The sequence below is a fragment of the Electrona antarctica genome, assembly GCF_951216825.1.
Source record: "Electrona antarctica genome assembly, chromosome: 20".
In the NCBI taxonomy this organism is placed as follows: Eukaryota; Metazoa; Chordata; class Actinopteri; order Myctophiformes; family Myctophidae; genus Electrona; species Electrona antarctica.
Genome location: NC_136801.1, coordinates 32306549 through 32325611, shown reverse-complemented (window position 1 = coordinate 32325611; position 19063 = coordinate 32306549). Strand labels below are relative to the sequence as shown.

Below are 19063 nucleotides of genomic sequence, written 5' to 3'. Positions count from 1 at the left end.
ATAATGTATTCTCTTACCAAGATACTGACATATGCTCATGTTAGAATTTTACTTGTAGTGCAGTAGTACTTTTTACTTTTTAAAAGCATCTTTTGTCTCCATATTTAAACTTTTTTTCCCCATGGTCTACTTTGTCGCACAAGTATGTCGCGCAAAAATAGTGAAAATAGCCGATCTACAAGCTCACAATGCCTCAAATTGTGACGTGTTGTGAGCTTTTAGATCGACAAGTCAATTCTGAGAGTCAAAGCGGAAAAATCTGTGTGTGGGTTTTATAAATATTGAGCAAAGTATTAACAAGAGCTTATTGTGACAAAATTATAACCACATTGAATTTCTTTACATTTCCTGAAAAGTTACGGTTTAGAACTACAAGATGTTCCGTTTAGTCGTCATACAGTTTGATCCGACAGTGATATTTATTCACATTGTCACGTTCAGTATGTTTTTAATTGTTTTATTTATTCACTTTATCATGTTCAGTATATTTTTTATTGTTTCATTTATTCACATTATCATGTATGGTTTTATTAATGGTATTATTTATTCACATTATCTTTTTTTTTGTATTTCACTCTTCAAGTAATCAACCTTCACATTACATTAAAGGACCACTTCACCACTTTTCAACATCTCTTCACTAATGTTAAAATACCACCATTTTTTCCTACTCAGTCTGTGTCTCATAGGAGGGCTTTGGGCAGTTCGGACACCAGTCCACCAGTGACATCATCATTAGGCAGATTTTTTTTTAAACAAGATTTGTTTTAAAATATATTTAGATTTTTATTATCGTGAGAACGATGGCTTCCACTTTTGCATTGCAACTTTTCAGGAAAAGAAAGCCTGCCGTTTCTATTAGCTTGGATTCACCATCGATGATTTCACTGATGGACGGGTTTCTGAACTGCCCACAGCCTTCCTATGAGACACAGACTGAGTAGGAAAAAATTGTTGTATTTTATCATGAACATTAGTTAGGACCAATTATAGGAAGATAAGTTGAAAAGTGGTGAAGTGGTCCTTTAACTAATTAAATGAGTGAGGACGGTCACTCACATCTTTCTGTGATAACAGTAAACATGGCAACAGTAACAATACAGTACATCAACATATTAGAAGATTAAGACATTGAATACTGTATGTATCATTATGGAAAGGAAAAAAAGCTTTCACTGAAAGAGAAATGTAATAACTAATGTACAGTAATGTGACTAATCTAATGTAACGAATGTCAAGTATTGTATGTAATGCAATAACATACACACTGTAACTCATGTTAAGTAATGGAACTCATGTAATCCCTGAGCATTACATCACAACAAATAAGAGCACAGCACAAAGGAGATACTGTACACAAAAAACAAAAACACAAAACCCTATACTGTAGGTCAGGGGTCTTCAATAGGGGGGTCTGGGACCACCAAGGGGTCCTCAGAGTAACTACAGTGGGCCCACCAAATATTAGTGTGATGGGGACATTAGTCGAGCTATGCTCACAAGGCCTTGCGCTGCGAGGCATTGTGGGCTTGTAGATCGGCTAGGTTCGGTGGGTTGGTGTGTAGAGGGAAAAGGAGCAGACCATGGACAAATCTGACAGTCAAGCAGACTAACTATTGAGGGTTTAAAATGTCTGAAAATATACATTGACATGAATCCAGTATACCGGTATTAATAGAAAAGATAATGCGTCAAACAAGTCTATGAAGCAATCTATGAAATCTCTGAAAAAACTCATCTGCAACACAATTTTATACAATATAGGGGGTAGGGGGGTCCCTGCTTCATCTCTCGAAAAAAATATTTAAGACCCCTGCTCTAGGTTCTAGGTTCGATCCCAGGCACCGGCAACTCTGTGTATGAGCAGCATACTTAGGCTTGGCTAACTAAGTTGTGCAGTAAAGTACTGTGTTGTGCAACTCATGCTCCACCTCAGAGCTATCCATCTCCCTAGCGCAGTCCAGCACCGTGGTTCTCAACCTGTGGGCCAGTCGGCCAGAGACCTTCATAGCCATGAAGGTATTACAAATGGGTCCCCAAATAATTGGCAAAAAAACCCACTAAGATTTTCAAGATCAAGATGACAATTTAACATTAATATTAAAAAGTGATGCCAATAAATAAGAACATAAAAGTATACTGCGTTAGTTCCATTGATCCAAGTCGGAACATAATTGATTGATTGATTATTAAAAACAAACAAACATTTAGACTGATTCTAAAAACGCCTTCTAAAACATTTTTATTAAAAAAAATGTATGTTGCTATAATGTAACAACCAGGATTAAAACCCGGTTCTCCCGCATGGAAAGCCAACATTCTTTCCGCTCGTGCTTGGATTAGAATGCATCGATGGACTGGAATGGGAATCCATTGGGATTTTCCTGCGCAACTCTCTTTGGCTCTCTTTGTTGTTGGCCAGACTGCATGGTGAGCCGTGTGGTCATGGGTTCGATCCCAGCACGGGGTGCTGCATTGTTCGTTACATATAATAGCAACATCTAAAATGACACAGATGCTTTCCCCAAAAGGAAATAAACATGGTCTAGAAAATGCATGGCGGCCCACCCGTCTGACCTCAGTGACTGACCACCCTCGACACCCTCGACCTAGACAGACGCCACTCTGACCTGCTTACACACTCACTCGTGTAGTCTAAAAACGTCCAGTTTTCCTCCCACTGAATCGAGCTGATATGTAATATATATCTATCTATGAGATGTATATAGAGGACATGTGGATATACTGTAGAACCTAGAGATGATGTCAGTGTATTTTGTGTCGGGTCCATTTGATCATGGTCTCTGGAGAACGATACAGGAAGATCAGTTTGGCATACAGTTCTTCCTCCAGTTCCAATTCACCCGTTTCTCTAACCTAAAAACAAAAACAAATGAATTAAATACATAATTTGTACCAGTGAGTTGGAGCACACTACTGGGCCGTGATGATATTGCAAGTGGGTCCAGGTTTAGCGTAGTTTTGGCCGGGCTATTTGTGCTAATATTGCAGATGATCGAACGTTGGAGCACAACGGTTGATACAGTAGGTTCAAAAACTTGGACAACAAACACCAATTTGAGTACATCATAGAGGTGTGTGTTTGTGCGTGTGTGTGTGTGCGTGTGTGTGTGTGCGTGCGCATGCATGTGTGCATTTTGTACCAGGAAGATGTCAGTGCACAGTTTGAAGATGCGGTCGACGTTGGGAAGTTCTTCAAACATGATGGAGTGACTGATTCCGCTGAAGAATTCTCGGACAAACTTCCCAATGACCAAGACCACTGACGCATAAAGACCCATGATACTAAAGAGAGAGACACGGAGACAATACAAAATAAACAACAAGATAACCAACACCACTGATGCATACAGACCCATGATACTAAAGAGAGTGAGACAGAGAGAGAACACAAACATCATTTGAAAACAACTTGGGGTACAGATCCCCTCCAGGCCGGGTGGACACGAGGAAGCTGTGGGGGGGAAATAGAGTTTGTACGACAGACTATGAAGACTTTGTAGCGGCCCCATATAGCTAACCTGACTCCCAGTGTACTCTCTGCTGCCCCATCTGGTGGAGTCAGGTTACCATATTAGCCTGGCTAATAAGCCAGACTAATATCACACAACACTGTCGCGGTATATTAGTCTGGGCTGGCTCCACTTGGATTTCATTTCCCGGGGGGCGGGTTCAAACATTTTCTCTTTGACGCAATTGGTCAGAGCTACTGTCAGTCAAAGGTCTCAAGCATTGAACGTCACTGTACCAAAGCCCGCCCATATTGCATACCGTGTCCCGATTGGCCCGACCTGTTCTCGGTTGTAGGAAAGAGGCGTGCTACTGAGCCTCGCCAGACCCTAATCCGCTGGCAGGCAAAACATTTTTTGCCAACGGCTGATTCGGTCTGGTTTATTAACCAGGCTATTACCATATAGCCCCAAATAGAAAAAAAGATGAAAGAGCTTTTGTATATGTGCTCCAATTTAGCGATGATTGGATCATGATGGCGTTCATGATAAATCCTATGTTGCACTCATCTGAGCACTGGTCATCGAGTTGTGGCCATTTGAAGTGTTAAAGGTTGAAAAAAAAAAGAAATGTATTGCATTAATGTTTATGCCTTGCTTTTCTTTTTTTTCTCCATTGCTCTGTAAAGCACTTTGAGCTGCATTTCATGTCATGAAAGGTGCTATACAAATAAAGTTTTATTATTATTATTATTATATAAAGGTGGTAGTTCACCCAAAAAAAGTACTTATTTGCTATCAATTACACACCGGAGACATCAATTGATTGGCTTAGGAATGCAAAAAAGAAAAAAACAATCTCCATGCATTCAAGGCTTCATGTGTGCAACAATTCAGATGGGACCTTGCTCCGAATTAGCAGTTGACAATGGGTGGACAGATGCTGCATGTGTTTTTAAATGGGCCCCTCCTGAACACTTTGGAAGCCAATCGTAGCCGATCAGAATGGAATATTCAATCACATGGCAGACCCAGGGGAGATGATCATCACAATAAAAGCAGCACAACAAAATATGTAATGAAATCATCGTGATCACATGGCCCCAGAGAGAGTGTGCGTGAGCAAATTATGTGTGAGTTTTGAAGAAAACGGTCACAGAAATAGCAAAAGTGTACGTGTTTAAAACTAAACAGAAAATCACGGCAATTTTCAGGTGAAAATTTGGCAATACGTGTGAGCTTCTGTGACAGGACAAGGATGTCTAGATGTCTAGCTAAATGATAGTTTGGAACCAAATGTGACTAAATTTGACTGAGGGACTGCCATTGGATTTTTTTGAATTTTCGTTTTTTCATGTCATATGAAAGCAGGGAATCATAGCTTTAAATTGACATATTGGTTGTTCAGTTTGACCCACCAGTTTTGGAGATATGGCTTATAGAGTAATGTCTTGCAGAAAACAGTGAGTTGAGAAAACAGGCTTGAAAGGTTCACTTCTGTGGTCTCCAACATTACACCTAGCTACATGTTTGGGCATTTATTTCATATTTACATGTCGATTTCAGCTCTGATACTTATTTCAGACATGCTCTAGTATGTGATGAGTCTGCCTGTGCTATAAACTCATTTTGGGGAAAAAAAATAAAAAAAGGTTTTTCTCCTCTGGTGAAAAGCTGGAATTTGCGCGATGGCAGTCTCTCAGTCAAATCTGGTCACAAATGTACCCTTTGTACACTCTCAGAGTTGATTTTACAATATAAATTGGAGGTCCCAGAGATAGAAATGCCATTAAATGGGGGTTTGGGAACCACTGGTATAGTGGATGCAACCACCATAAAGACAGATAATTGTTATATAATTGTTTTTAGATGTATAAATGTATTTACCCGTATCCCGCCAGGAAGCCCAGACTCGGCGGTGAAACTTTATCGCTGAACACGAAGAGTTGAAGCCCCGCCTCTCGCCCGTCAATCGCAGCGGTGTCACTCAGTTGGACGATACTGTCCACCGGTTGGTCCACAATCCACCACTCCTGGATCTCTCCAGTGTGATTGGTTGATCGCTCCAACGCCAGGAGAATGTCATTATACCTGTCATCTGATTGGACCATTACAAAAATATTATTGTGTTATAATATAAATATATAATAGCCTATATTATAGTGTATTATTATAGCATAAATGAAAAGTTGATGTGCTGTTGTGCTGTGTGTGTGTGTGTGTGTGTGTGTGTGTGTGTGTGTGTATACCTGTGTAAAGTTGATGTATGGGTTTGGCATTGGAGTCACTTGGAGCACGAAGATAGCATGGAAATACCTGTTCTATCACACTGGCACACGCACACACACACACACACACACACACACACACACACGCACACGCACACGCACACGCACACGCACACGCACACACACACACACACCACTGAATAATCTCCACACAAGATGATAATTGTATTCTATTGCGGTTATGTCTCTCTCTTATCTGTGCTTTACACATTATCATTGTCACACTATTGTCTATGTATGTCTCTCTCTCTCTCTCTCTCGCGCTTACACGGGGTCTCGTCTGGTTCCGTTCAGCAGACCAATCAGATCACGTCTTGTTTGGTCGTCCAGATGAGTCACATGTTTGTCGGACGCAACCTCCGCCTTCCCCCCGAGACTCAAATTCCTAGCACGCACACACACACACACACACACACACACACACACACACACACACACACACACACACACACACACACACACACACACACACACACACACACACACACACACACACACACACACACACACACAGAGACAGACCAATAATTCATAATGTAACTTTTGCCTCTCCTTGTCATGTTTTTTTCTTTACCTTCTGATTTCTCACCTTGCTCTCCATGCCCCCCCCCTTCCACACTGTTCTTTTGTTTTCGCACCAAAAAAGATTAATCCACTTTAACCCTAAATCCTTCGATGCACTTCGCACGCACTTCGCACGCACGCACACAGACACGCACACACACAGACACGCACACACACAGACACGCACACAGACACGCACACACACAGACACGCACACACACAGACACGCACACAGACACGCACACACACACACAAAACAAGTATACACAAAATTAAAAAATAAACAAACATTTACATTTATTTTGTTAGTAATGTTACCTATGGATGGTCCAGGACACGGTGACAGGGAAGTGTTCCTCCAGACTGAGGACCTGAGTGAGGTACGTCCTGCTGGGAGGACTGATGGTCCACAGAGAGTTACTGGATCCCTGCAGCTCTGCCACTGTCACGTCCACGTTACTGTAGGCCTCCAGGAACTGTAGCGCAGTCTGATAAAACACATTGTTACTGCTCTCTACTGTAGGCCTCCAGGAACTGTAACGCAGCCTGTTTAGATACACATCATTAGTGCTCTCTACTGTAGGCCTCCAGGAACTGTAACGCAGCCTGTTTAGATACACATCATTAGTGCTCTCTACTGTAGGCCTCCAGGAACTGTAACGCAGCCTGTTTAGATACACATCATTAGTGCTCTCTACTGTAGGCCTCCAGGAACTGTAACGCAGCCTGTTTAGATACACATCATTAGTGCTCTCTACTGTAGGCCTCCAGGAACTATAACCGTAAATACACAGGGTGGCAGTAGTGGTACTTACTACTTACACATGAGCGTAGTGTATAATACAGTTGTACTTACGGGAGTGTAGCTGAATCGACCCATGAAGGAGCGATAGTCTTCCTCGGTGAGGTCCTTCAGTTGGTTCTGCTGAGCGCTCATTGTGAAGATAGGCTGAAATTTATACCATTGTTATTTATGATTATGACGATGATGATGATTATTATTATTGTCTCCACCAGGCCGAAGGCATGGGGAGAGAGTATGTTTTGCACTCCGTCCGTCCGTCCGTCCGTCCGTCCGTGTGTCCGTGTGTCCGTCCGTCCGTGTGTCCGTCCGTCTGTGAACAGCTAATCTCCGGCACCGTTAACCTGGTCGATGTCAAATTTTGCACACACACTCCCTGGATGCCAACGATGAACCTCTGCCCCAGAATTTCCAGAACGGCCTGTTATAGCGCCACCAGGAGGCCGCTTTGTGCAAAACAAGTTTTTGGACGGTACACCTACAGATTTTGTCCAAACATCACACATTGGTACACAGTCTCTCTAGAGCCATTCAACGAAACGGCTCTTTCAGATTTCTCAGACTCCATCCAGATTGGCTAAGATTGGCTTTCAAAGTTTGCAGGAGTGCTCAGTTTCAAACAAAATGCTGCAAATCATGGACACATCGTGTGATTTCCGTGAAATTGTGCACGCACATTCCCACTAAGTCGAGGAAGAAATGCCACGTGAACATTTTCAACTCAGCCTCATGGTGGCGCTACAACTCGCCGAAAAGTGTTTTACCTCTAACTGCACGGATCTGTGGATAACTTTGTATGCCAACTCCCTAGAGGCCAAGGAAAAACCTTTGCCTGGAATTTTTCACATCTGCTCTTTATAGCGCCACCAGGAGGCCGACATATGTAAAACACATTTTCTAATATTACACCTTCAGATTTTATCCAAATTTCACGCAAATCGGTACACATGCTCTCCATAGTCATGTGATCAAGACGCGTTTGTTTGATTTCTCATAATCCACCTTTATTGACTACGATTGGTTTCTAAACCTTTCAGGAGTAGCCCGCTTTGTACCCGTTTTGTACAAATTGCCACAATTACTCAACGCAGCATCCGATTGCGGTGAAACTGTGCATGCATATTCCCACTAGGCTGAGGAAGAAATGCCACTTGACAGTTTTCAAATCAGCCTCATGGTGGCGCTACAACAGGCCAAGCCGCGTCACACACACACACACACACACACACACACACACACACACACACACACACACACACACACACACACACACACACACACACACACACACACACACACACACAAACATCCTCCTGGTGGAGACCTGTGCCCAGAAGGGCACTTTTTCTAGTTAGTATTATAGGATGGTGGTCAGGGCTTGTATGTATCAGTCATAAGTGCTGCAAATGTAATAATGCAAATTTGGTCGTCTACCGGTTCTGTTCAGAATTTGTCTTTCCACAAAATAATACAAAAAGCTCAATTAGAAAGCATTCTTGAAAAGTTCAAATAGCCAATCTATGGCTGGTAGTCCAGCATGGCAGACTGTCGTTGGTTCGACGCTGACGGACTTTGCGTCAGCCCCCCATCTCTCCCTGTTTCCTGTCTACCTACTGTTCATCTATCAATAAAGGCAAAAAGCACGAAAACATAATTAAAAAAAGATAGCCAATCTAGAAGCTCACAACGTGTCGATGTAGATCGGCTAGTTGAACTATTATAAAAGGTTTTTTTTCAAAATAGCAAAAAGGGCAAATAAGTTTAGGGATAAGGGGTAAGGCCACGGGCGAAAATAGAGCCCTAAAGGTCAGAGGTCAAGTAAGGGTCATACCTGGAAGCCTCCCATGGTGATGGTCAGCGAGACGTCCAGGGGTTTGTTGATGACTCCGGCCACCGATTTGACCAGAGACATGAAGAGCAGAGGAAACCACACAATGCAGATCAGCAGCAGAACGATGAGTCCTCCCATGCCATACTTCACCACCACCTTCTTCTTCTGTCCCCTGGGCTGAGGGTACCTCTGAAACACACACATTACACACATTACACTGGGCTGAGGGTACCTCGGAGGGTACCACACACATTAAACACATTACACTCTGATCCACACAAATTACACACATTACACTGGGCTGAGGGTACCTCTGAGGGTACCACACACATTACACACATTACACTGGGCTGAGGGTACCTCTGATCCACACACATTACACACATTACACTGGGCTGAGGGTACCTCTGAGGTACCTCTGATCCACACACATTACACACATTACACTGGGCTGAGAGTACATCTGAGGTACCTCTGATCCACACACATTACACACATTACACTGGGCTGAGAGTACATCTGAGGTACCTCTGATCCACACACATTACACACATTACACTGGGCTGAGGGTACCTCTGGGCTGAGGGTACCTCTGGGCTGAGGGTACCTCTGATCCACACACATTACACACATTACACTGGGCTGAGGGTACCTCTGAGGTACCTCTGATCCACACACATTACACACATTACACTGGGCTGAGGGTACCTCTGAGGTACCTCTGATCCACACACATTACACTTGGCTGAGGGTACCTCTGAGGTACCCCTGATCCACACACATTACACACATTACACTGGGCTGAGGGTACCTCTGAGGTACCTCTGATCCACACACATTACACACATTACACTGGGCTGAGGGTACCTCTGAGGTACCTCTGATCCACACACATTACACTGGGCTGAGGGTACCTCTGAGGTACCTCTGATCCACACACATTACACACATTACACTGGGCTGAGGGTACCTCTGAGGTACCCTTGATCCACACACATTACACTTGGCTGAGGGTACCTCTGAGGTACCCCTGATCCACACACATTACACACATTACACTGGGCTGAGGGTACCTCTGAGGTACCTCTGATCCACACACATTACACACATTACACTGGGCTGAGGGTACCTCTGAGGTACCTCTGATCCACACACATTACACTGGGCTGAGGGTACCTCTGAGGTACCTCTGATCCACACACATTACACTTGGCTGAGGGTACCTCTGAGGTACCCCTGATCCACACACATTACACACATTACACTGGGCTGAGGGTACCTCTGAGGTACCTCTGATCCACACACATTACACTGGGCTGAGGGTACCTCTGAGGTACCTCTGATCCACACACATTACACTGGGCTGAGGGTACCTCTGAGGTACCTCTGATCCACACACATTACACTTGGCTGAGGGTACCTCTGAGGTACCCCTGATCCACACACATTACACACATTACACTTGGCTGAGGGTACCTCTGAGGTACCCCTGATCCACACACATTACACACATTACACTGGGCTGAGGGTACCTCTGAGGTACCTCTGATCCACACACATTACACACATTACACTGGGCTGAGGGTACCTCTGAGGTACCTCTGATCCACACACATTACACTTGGCTGAGGGTACCTCTGAGGTACCCCTGATCCACACACATTACACACATTAGACTGGGCTGAGGGTACCGGGTACGCACGCACGCACGCACGCACGCACGCACGCACGCACGCACGCACGCACGCACGCACGCACGCACGCACGCACACACAGAGACCTACCCTCTCTGACTCCCTCCAGCACTTGAGAGTGAAGATGTGAGCGTAGATGTCTTCCACACAGATCCAGGAGGACAGAGACAGAGTGGTGTCTGTCCACACCCAGTCCATCACTGCTCGGAGCTCTGTGAGGAACGGCACCATGCGGAACCTACAAACGCACGCACACACACACACACACACACACACACACACACACACACATACATACACAGGAACGCATGCACAGATCCACAGATTATATATATATTAAAAAATATATATTAAACTGTAAGAAATTAAATGAAATGTGTGTGTACCCTTGGAACAGGAACAGGTTGAGGTAATTGTAACTCTTGGTGAGGAAGTTTCCCAGCACTCTGGTGGGATAACCGCAGCGGATCTGGTACGCCGACAGACCAAAGTACACACACTTCACAAAATACCATAGCTGAGCCACCGCGTTATGATTAAAACGCCTGCAGAGAGAGGGAGAGAGAGAGAGAGAGAGAGAGAGAGAGAGAGAGAGAGAGAGAGAGAGAGAGAGAGCAGGCAAGTGAGAGAAAGTGGAAAATGGAAAAATGTATCTTATTGTTTAATTTACGAAACATTAACAAACTTTACTTGTAACTGCTGATCTGTAAAGAGCTAAATTAAATTAAAAATCATGACTAGCAAAGCTACATGTTATTGAGTACGAAGCAATGCTTTGTATTTTGAACATAATTGACATCAAAACTTGACTATTTACAGTACATCGATATTTTCTAAATATTGGACTTGGTAAAGGGGACACTTGGATTTAGAAAACCGGAATAGGTAAACTGAAGCCAAACAAAGGAACTGAGAACTCTGCGACTAAAAATATAAAAATTCTAAATGTCGACATGTTCGATCGTAGCGATAATACTGGCCAATCTACAGGCTCATCACGTGGATACTCGAGCAGTGCTGGTAGATTTTGCGAGAGAAAGAAAAAGCAACCGGGTCTATGAAAACAATCCCCCCAAAAAGCAACCGGGTCTATGAAAACAATCCCCCCCAAAAAGCAACCGGGTCTATGAAAACAATCCCCCCAAAAAGCAACCGGGTCTATGAAAACAATCCCCCCAAAAAGCAACCGGGTCTATGAAAACAATCCCCCCAAAAAGCAACCGGGTCTATGAAAACAATCCCCCCAAAAAGCAACCGGGTCTATGAAAACAATCCCCCCAAAAAGCGACTAGGCCACACAAGCTATACGGAAGAATTGGCAAAGTTTGATTTGGTGTATGTGTGTGTGTGTGTGTGTGTGTGTTACCTCTCCGTTACAGTCGGCAGAATGAAGAACAGCCAGAAGTGAATCCCAAACACCAGGATGATCTGAAAGATCAACTTCCCCACCACCGTCTTCCTGAGATACAACGCCCTGTCAATCACCATGGTACCTGTCAGTCAATCACACACACATATACCTGTCAATCACCATGGTACCTGTCAGTCAATCACACACACATATACCTGTCAATCACCATGGTACCTGTCAGTCAATCACACACACATATACCTGTCAATCACCATGGTACCTGTCAGTCAATCACACACACATATACCTGTCAATCACCATGATACCTGTCAGTCAATCACACACACATACCTGTCAATCACCATGGTACCTGTCAGTCAATCACACACATATACCTGTCAATCACCATGGTACCTGTCAGTCAATCACACACACATATACCTGTCAGTCAATCACACACACATATACCTGTCAATCACCATGGTACCTGTCAGTCAATCACACACACATATACCTGTCAGTCAATCACACACACACATATACCTGTCAGTCAATCACACACACATATACCTGTCAATCACCATGGTACATGTCAGTCAATCACACACACATACCTGTCAATCACCATGGTACCTGTCAGTCAATCACACACACACATATACCTGTCAGTCAATCACACACACACACACACACACACACACACACACACACACACACACACACACACACACACATATACCTGTCAGTCAATCACACACATATACCTGTCAATCACCATGGTGCCTGTCAGTCAATCACACACACACACACACATATACCGGTACCTGTCAATCACCACCGTAGCTGTCAGTCAGTCAATCAATCAATCAATCAATCAATCAATCAAATAATCAAATATACACCTGTCAATAACAATGATAGCGACAGACAGACAGACAGACAGACAGACAGACAGACAGACAGACAGTACCAAAGTGGATCAGCACCATGGCCAGGAAGGCTTCAGGAACCTGGTCCTCTGACAGAGACTGACTTATGTCAGCAGCCGCAGAGTGTTTCTGTGGCAAGAACAGGAAGTGACATTATAACACAATAGAATTTGAATATTGTCACTGTCAACTCAACTCAATGTCATTATAACCAAGATATTCTCTAAAAAACAAACAAACAAAAAAATAAACCAAATGGACACTTATTATATCTTTAACTCTTGAGAGCGAAAATGAAACCAAATGGACCAGTACGGGTCCATTTGGTTTCATTTTACACTCTCAAGAGTGAAATAATTGTTAATTGTTAAAAAGGTCTGCGTCAGTTAATTTACAAGAAGTCTACACAATTAGAGAATGTAGAAGAAATGTTATTTTGATCGTTGTAAAATCCTATACAATGACAACAAAATCTTCAAAGTGTTGGGTCTGAGAGGCTAAATCTCATCAAATGGTGGTCCGTGGATCGAATGCCCCTACAAAAAAGTAATTGGGACATTGACGTTGAGCACAGTAACACAATAACAGCAGTGACAGTAGTGCAGTGTTCACCTCAAAGGCCCAAAACCCAGAGACTAACAGCAGACTAACAGTGACAGTAGTGCAGTGTTCACCTCAAAGGCCCAGAACCCAGAGACTAACAGCAGACTAACAGTGACAGTAGTGCAGTGTTCACCTCAAAGGCCCACAACCCAAAGACTAACAGTGACAGTAGTGCAGTGTTCACCTCAAAGGCCCAGAACCCAAAGACTAACAGCAGACTAACAGTGACAGTAGTGCAGTGTTCACCTCAAAGGCCCAGAACCCAGAGACTAACAGCAGACTAACAGTGACAGTAGTGCAGTGTTCACCTCAAAGGCCCAGAACACAAAGACTAACAGCAGACTAACAGTGACAGTAGTGCAGTGTTCACCTCAAAGGCCCACAACCCAAAGACTAACAGCAGACTAACTGTGACAGTAGTGCAGTGTTCACCTCAAAGGCCCAGAACCTAAAGACTAACAGCAGACTAACAGCAGACTAACAGTGACAGTAGTGCAGTGTTCACCTCAAAGGCCCAGAACCCAAAGACTAACAGCCGACTAACAGTGACAGTAGTGCAGTGTTCACCTCAAAGGCCCAGAACCCAAAGACTAACAGCAGACTAACAGTGACAGTAGTGCAGTGTTCACCTCAAAGGCCCAGAACCCAAAGACTAACAGTAGACTAACAGTGACAGTAGTGCAGTGTTCACCTCAAAGGCCCAGAACCCAAAGACTAACAGCCGACTAACAGTGACAGTAGTGCAGTGTTCACCTCAAAGGCCCAGAACCCAAAGACGATGACGATGAAGTTGACGATGTCCGAGAGGAACATGACCACGTAGACGTCGGTCACCGCCCGCGCCTGTGGACCAATCAGACCCCTGAAGAACGCCGACACCGGAATGTAGGCCAACACACACCTAGAAACACACACGCAGGCACACAATTGTAGCAAGTTATGGAGCTACAAACGTAGTGTTAATCTACAACTGTGTAGTTCCAGAGGGACACAGTGTTCATATGTGGCTAAATTTGACTGAGGGACTGCCATTGGATTTCTTTTGATATTTTTTCATATTGGTTGTTCAGTTTGACCCACCAGTTTTGGAGATATGGCTTATAGAGTAGTGTCTTGCAGAGAAACAGCGGGTTGAGAAAACAGGCTTGACAGGTTCACTTCTGTGGACTCTAACATTACACTGAGCTACATGTTTAAGCATTTATTTCATATTTACATGTCGATTTCAGCTCTGACACTTATTTCAGACATGCTCTAGTATGTGAAGAGTCTGCCTGTGCATTAACTCATTTTGGATTAAAAAATAAAAACGTTTTCTCCTCTGGTGAAAAGCTGGAGGTTGCGCGATGGCAGGCTCTCAGTCAAATCTGGTCACATATGTTGATGTATTCACGGTGTGTGTGTGTGTGTGTGTGTGTGTGTGTGTGTGTGTGTGTGTGTGTGTTACCTGCTGACAGTGTAGTTTTTGATGTTGATTAAGGTTTCTCTCAGCTTCTCCAGAAGTAGATCTGATTTACTGAGATTCCTATGAGAAGATACACTACCTACACACACACACACACACACACACACACACACACACACACACACACACACACACACACACACACACACACACACACACACACACACACACACACACACACACACACACACACACACACACACACATGTATGGGATATGTTAATATGGAGTTCCTTTTTTTAAATAATTTTTATCCCACAGTGTCAAATTTTCACCCGGTGTCAATTGTCTAATGTAATCCTGGGCGCTACAATCCCTCTGCCAACCTGGGGAGAGCAACGACTGACCTCATGCTTCCTTCAATCCATGAGGAGTCCAAGACGCTTCTTTTCACCTGACAGGAGGGAGTTTCCCTGGTTGGACGTAGCGCGTAAAAAGGAACACGTTATTCCATGAAACAGTTCCTTTCCCCTCCCATCAGGTGCCCTGCCCGGGCTGGCCAGGGGGAGGCAGTATAGAGAGTTAGAGACCAGGATTACTGCATGTTTTTGTGAGGGTACCTGGGGACACGGGGAGAACATGCAAACTCCACACAGAAAGACCAACCCCACCCAGGGTATGGGCACTGATGACACAGAGGAGAGAACACGCCCCCAGCGCTCACAGCGGGAATCAAACTCAGGGTCTGTGCCACCAGGCCCCCGTTAATATGGAGTTCTGATTTGTTCATGAATGTCAGATAGACTTTTACCAGCTGGTGAACGCAGGGAGGCGGAGCCGAGGCGTCCACGCCTGCTGGGATGTCGCTGTAAGGCTTTATGGGTAGTGGAGTCCTCCTGATGCTGGGCAGAGGAGGGGTTCCCACCATGGTGAGGAGGGGTGTCGGCCTCCATGGCAACATTCCTGTCCCATAGCCCGTGGCTCTGTAACAAAAAACGCAGCCTCAGTCTCATTGGTCAAAAATGCGTGCGTGTGTGCGTGCGTGCATGTGTGCGTGCGTGCGTGCGTCTGTACCTTCAGTATAGCTCTATGGTAGAACAGGGCCAGCAGTTGGATCAGGTCGTAGTAGACATATCCGTCTTTCTTCTCCACTCCCAGGATGTTGGGCGGGTGGAAGGGCTTGGAGCGGTCCACCTCCACGTTCTGGTTGAACGGGAAGAACCCGAACTGGAAGAAATACTTCACCACTATGGAAGCCTGTGATGTTAGTGATGGAGAAAGTTATATATCAACAAATTCAAGGTTATTTTGAAGAATACAGCATTAACTCTGAGTGTCAGCATGCATATAAGGTTGGATATTCAACAGGCACAGCACTCACAGCGCTAACTGACAACTGGCTTAAAAATATTGACAAGAAGTCAATGGTGGGTGCTGTGCTTTTGGACTTTAGTGCGGCATTCGATGTGATAGATCATGAGTTGCTGCTCAGGAAGTTATCGGCATATCATTTTAAAGAAAGTGCTATTGAATTAATGAAAAGTTATTTGGTCAACAGGCAACAATGTGTAGTGTTTAATGGTACATTGTCAGAGATTGTGACTCCTCAATGTGGCGTCCCCCAGGGAAGTTGCCTAGGTCCATTGCTTTACTCAATCTTTGTTAATGATTTACCACATGTACTAAAAAGTGCATGTATGGAAATCTATGCAGATGACACTACAATGTATGTATCAAATGAAAATTCTGTTTCTGTTAATATGCTGTTACAAGAGGAGTTAATGCTGGTTTCTAACTGGGTCATTGAAAATAGGCTAAAACTGAATGTTTTAAAAACAAAGAGTATTATGCTGGGTTCTAGACATATGCTGAGATCTAATCCTGAACTGAGTCTGGTTTTACAAGGTACTGCTATTGAACAGGTTAAAGAGGCCAAGTTGTTGGGCGTGATTATTGATGAAACTCTTTCGTGGTCGATGCAAATTAGTAAAATGGTATCTAAAATGAGTAGAAACATTTCAATGATAAGAAGAGGAGCACATCTGTTGACTAGTTCAACTGTTAAACTTGTATTACAATCACTAGTTTTGTCCAGTCTTGATTACTGCCCAACAATTTGGTCTAGTGCTTCAAAAAAGGATTTGGAAAAACTTCAGCTCACTCAGAACAGGGCAGCACGCCTCGCTCTGCACTGTTCTGGGAGAACTAGTGTTGAGTGGATGCATGCTGCCCTGTCATGGATGAGAGTGGATCAAAGGTTGGCTTGTAGCCTTGTGACATTTCTGTTTAATATATATCATTCTGGTAAACCTACACAGTTGTTTCTACAGATACAACCCACCAATACTAGACATAGCTATGCCACCAGACAGGCTGTTGGTCGTCACTTTACTCCACCTTTGATACCTAGAACAAATGCACTTAAGAGAACAGTAATGTATAGAGCAGGAGCACATTGGAATGAGCTCCCGCCTCATATTATTAATATAGAGAATAAATCAAGCTTTAAAAAGAAATTGAAGGCAGCAGTGATTAGGAAAGAAATAGTGTTTGGTTAGATTGGTGAGTGTTTGATTCGGTTGATGGGATATACAATGTTTGTAAAGTTGTTGTATAGATTTGTTGTAGTGTGGTGTATTTTCTGGTTTTGATGAAGACAGAAAGCTTCAATTGTTTTTCTTTTGTTTTGTTTTTAACTATGTAATGAAAAAATACTTTGTATTACGTTTTAAATTGATTGTATGAGTGTTCGGACCCCAGGAAGAGTAGTCCTCACTGTAGTGAGGACTAATGGGGATCCGTAATAAACATAAACATAAACATAAACCACTATGGAAGCCTGGACAGACGGACGGACGGACGGACAGAAGGACGGACAGACGGACGGACAGACAGAAGGACGGACAAGTTTCAAGGTTGTGCTTTATTAACAGTGGTTTTCAACCACTTGAGGGGGTTCCAGGTGGTCCCCCCCAGCTAAATGATGGAGAATGGACCAAATGGACCCTTATAGATCTTTAACTCTTGAGAGCGCAAAATGAAACCAAATTGACCCGTAAGGTTTTTTTTCTTCCATTATCGCATTGCAACTTTTCAGGAATAGAAAGTTTCTATTAGCTTGGATTCCCCATCGATGATGCCACTGGTGGACGGGGTTTTTTTTTTATAGTTATTTTATATATTTTATGGAGGGACAGACAGTAGGCTGACAGGAAATGGGGAGAGAGATGGGGGAAGACATGCAGTGAAGGCCGTCGGGATCGGGAGTCGAACCCACGGCACACTGCCAGACTGGATTACCAGCCAAGGTGCCTGGACCACTAAACTATGGCCCAGGCCAATAATTGTTATTTTTGATCAACATTTGCCTGTTGTCTCTCAATACAGCACGGAATTGTGTACAAAATCTCATCAACAAAATATTTGAAGTCTCGGGTCTGAGAAATGTCATCAAATGGTGTTCCGGCACACAAATGCCGGATAAATAATGGGCCTTGATATGAAAAGGGTTGAAAACCACTGCTTTATTATTACATCTTGTGACAATAGCAGATCTACAGTACACGGTCGCAATGCATCGCACCAGAACACGTACTGTGTTCTTGTGTGTATGCGTGCGTGCACGTGTGGTACGTGTTCTTGTGTGTATATGTGTGGTATGTGTACTTGTGTGTGTGTGTGTGTGCGTGCCGTGCAGGTGTGGTACCTCGGTATACATGATAGCAGTCATCCAGAAGGTCTTGGTGGGCCGTGGGACAGACAACATGGCCCACAGGAACACACACACCGGCAGCACCATGGTGATGCAACTGGATGACACCATGTGGTTCAATATGATCACCAGATAACACAATGACTCTGATCTGGAGAGGAGAGGAGAGGAGAGGAGAGGAGAGGGGAGGGGAGGGGAGGGGAGGAAGAGAAGAGAAGAGAAGAGAAGAGAAGAGAAGAGAAGAGAAGAGAAGAGAAGAGAAGAGAAGAGAAGAGAAGAGAAGAGAAGAGAAGAGAAGAGAAGAGAAGAGAAGAGAAGAGAAGAGAAGAGAAGAGAAGAGAAGAGAAGAGAAGAGAAGAGAAGAGAAGAGAAGAGAAGAGAAGAGAAGAGAAGAGAAGAGAAGAGAAGAGAATT

General features: G+C 43.9%; 1 protein-coding gene across 1 annotated transcript in view; it reads right to left on the bottom strand.

Moving 5' to 3' along the window:
- Nucleotides 1–441: 441 nt before the first annotated feature.
- LOC306912668 (piezo-type mechanosensitive ion channel component 2-like) overlaps nucleotides 442–19063 on the bottom strand; it is a 46579-nt gene continuing 27957 nt past the window's right edge. Inside the window, exons 33-49 of the mRNA XM_079489058.1 lie at nucleotides 18644–18800; nucleotides 16012–16194; nucleotides 15749–15920; nucleotides 14980–15076; nucleotides 14286–14433; nucleotides 12971–13058; nucleotides 12016–12142; nucleotides 11036–11194; nucleotides 10740–10887; nucleotides 8956–9144; nucleotides 7179–7271; nucleotides 6641–6810; nucleotides 6027–6143; nucleotides 5720–5799; nucleotides 5358–5568; nucleotides 3165–3306; nucleotides 442–2877 (exon numbers count right to left, since the gene is read on the bottom strand). Coding sequence (XP_079345184.1) covers nucleotides 2767–2877; nucleotides 3165–3306; nucleotides 5358–5568; nucleotides 5720–5799; nucleotides 6027–6143; nucleotides 6641–6810; nucleotides 7179–7271; nucleotides 8956–9144; nucleotides 10740–10887; nucleotides 11036–11194; nucleotides 12016–12142; nucleotides 12971–13058; nucleotides 14286–14433; nucleotides 14980–15076; nucleotides 15749–15920; nucleotides 16012–16194; nucleotides 18644–18800 — 2392 coding nt within the window. The 3' untranslated portion in view covers nucleotides 442–2766. The remainder of the gene's footprint in view (nucleotides 2878–3164; nucleotides 3307–5357; nucleotides 5569–5719; nucleotides 5800–6026; nucleotides 6144–6640; nucleotides 6811–7178; nucleotides 7272–8955; nucleotides 9145–10739; nucleotides 10888–11035; nucleotides 11195–12015; nucleotides 12143–12970; nucleotides 13059–14285; nucleotides 14434–14979; nucleotides 15077–15748; nucleotides 15921–16011; nucleotides 16195–18643; nucleotides 18801–19063) is intronic.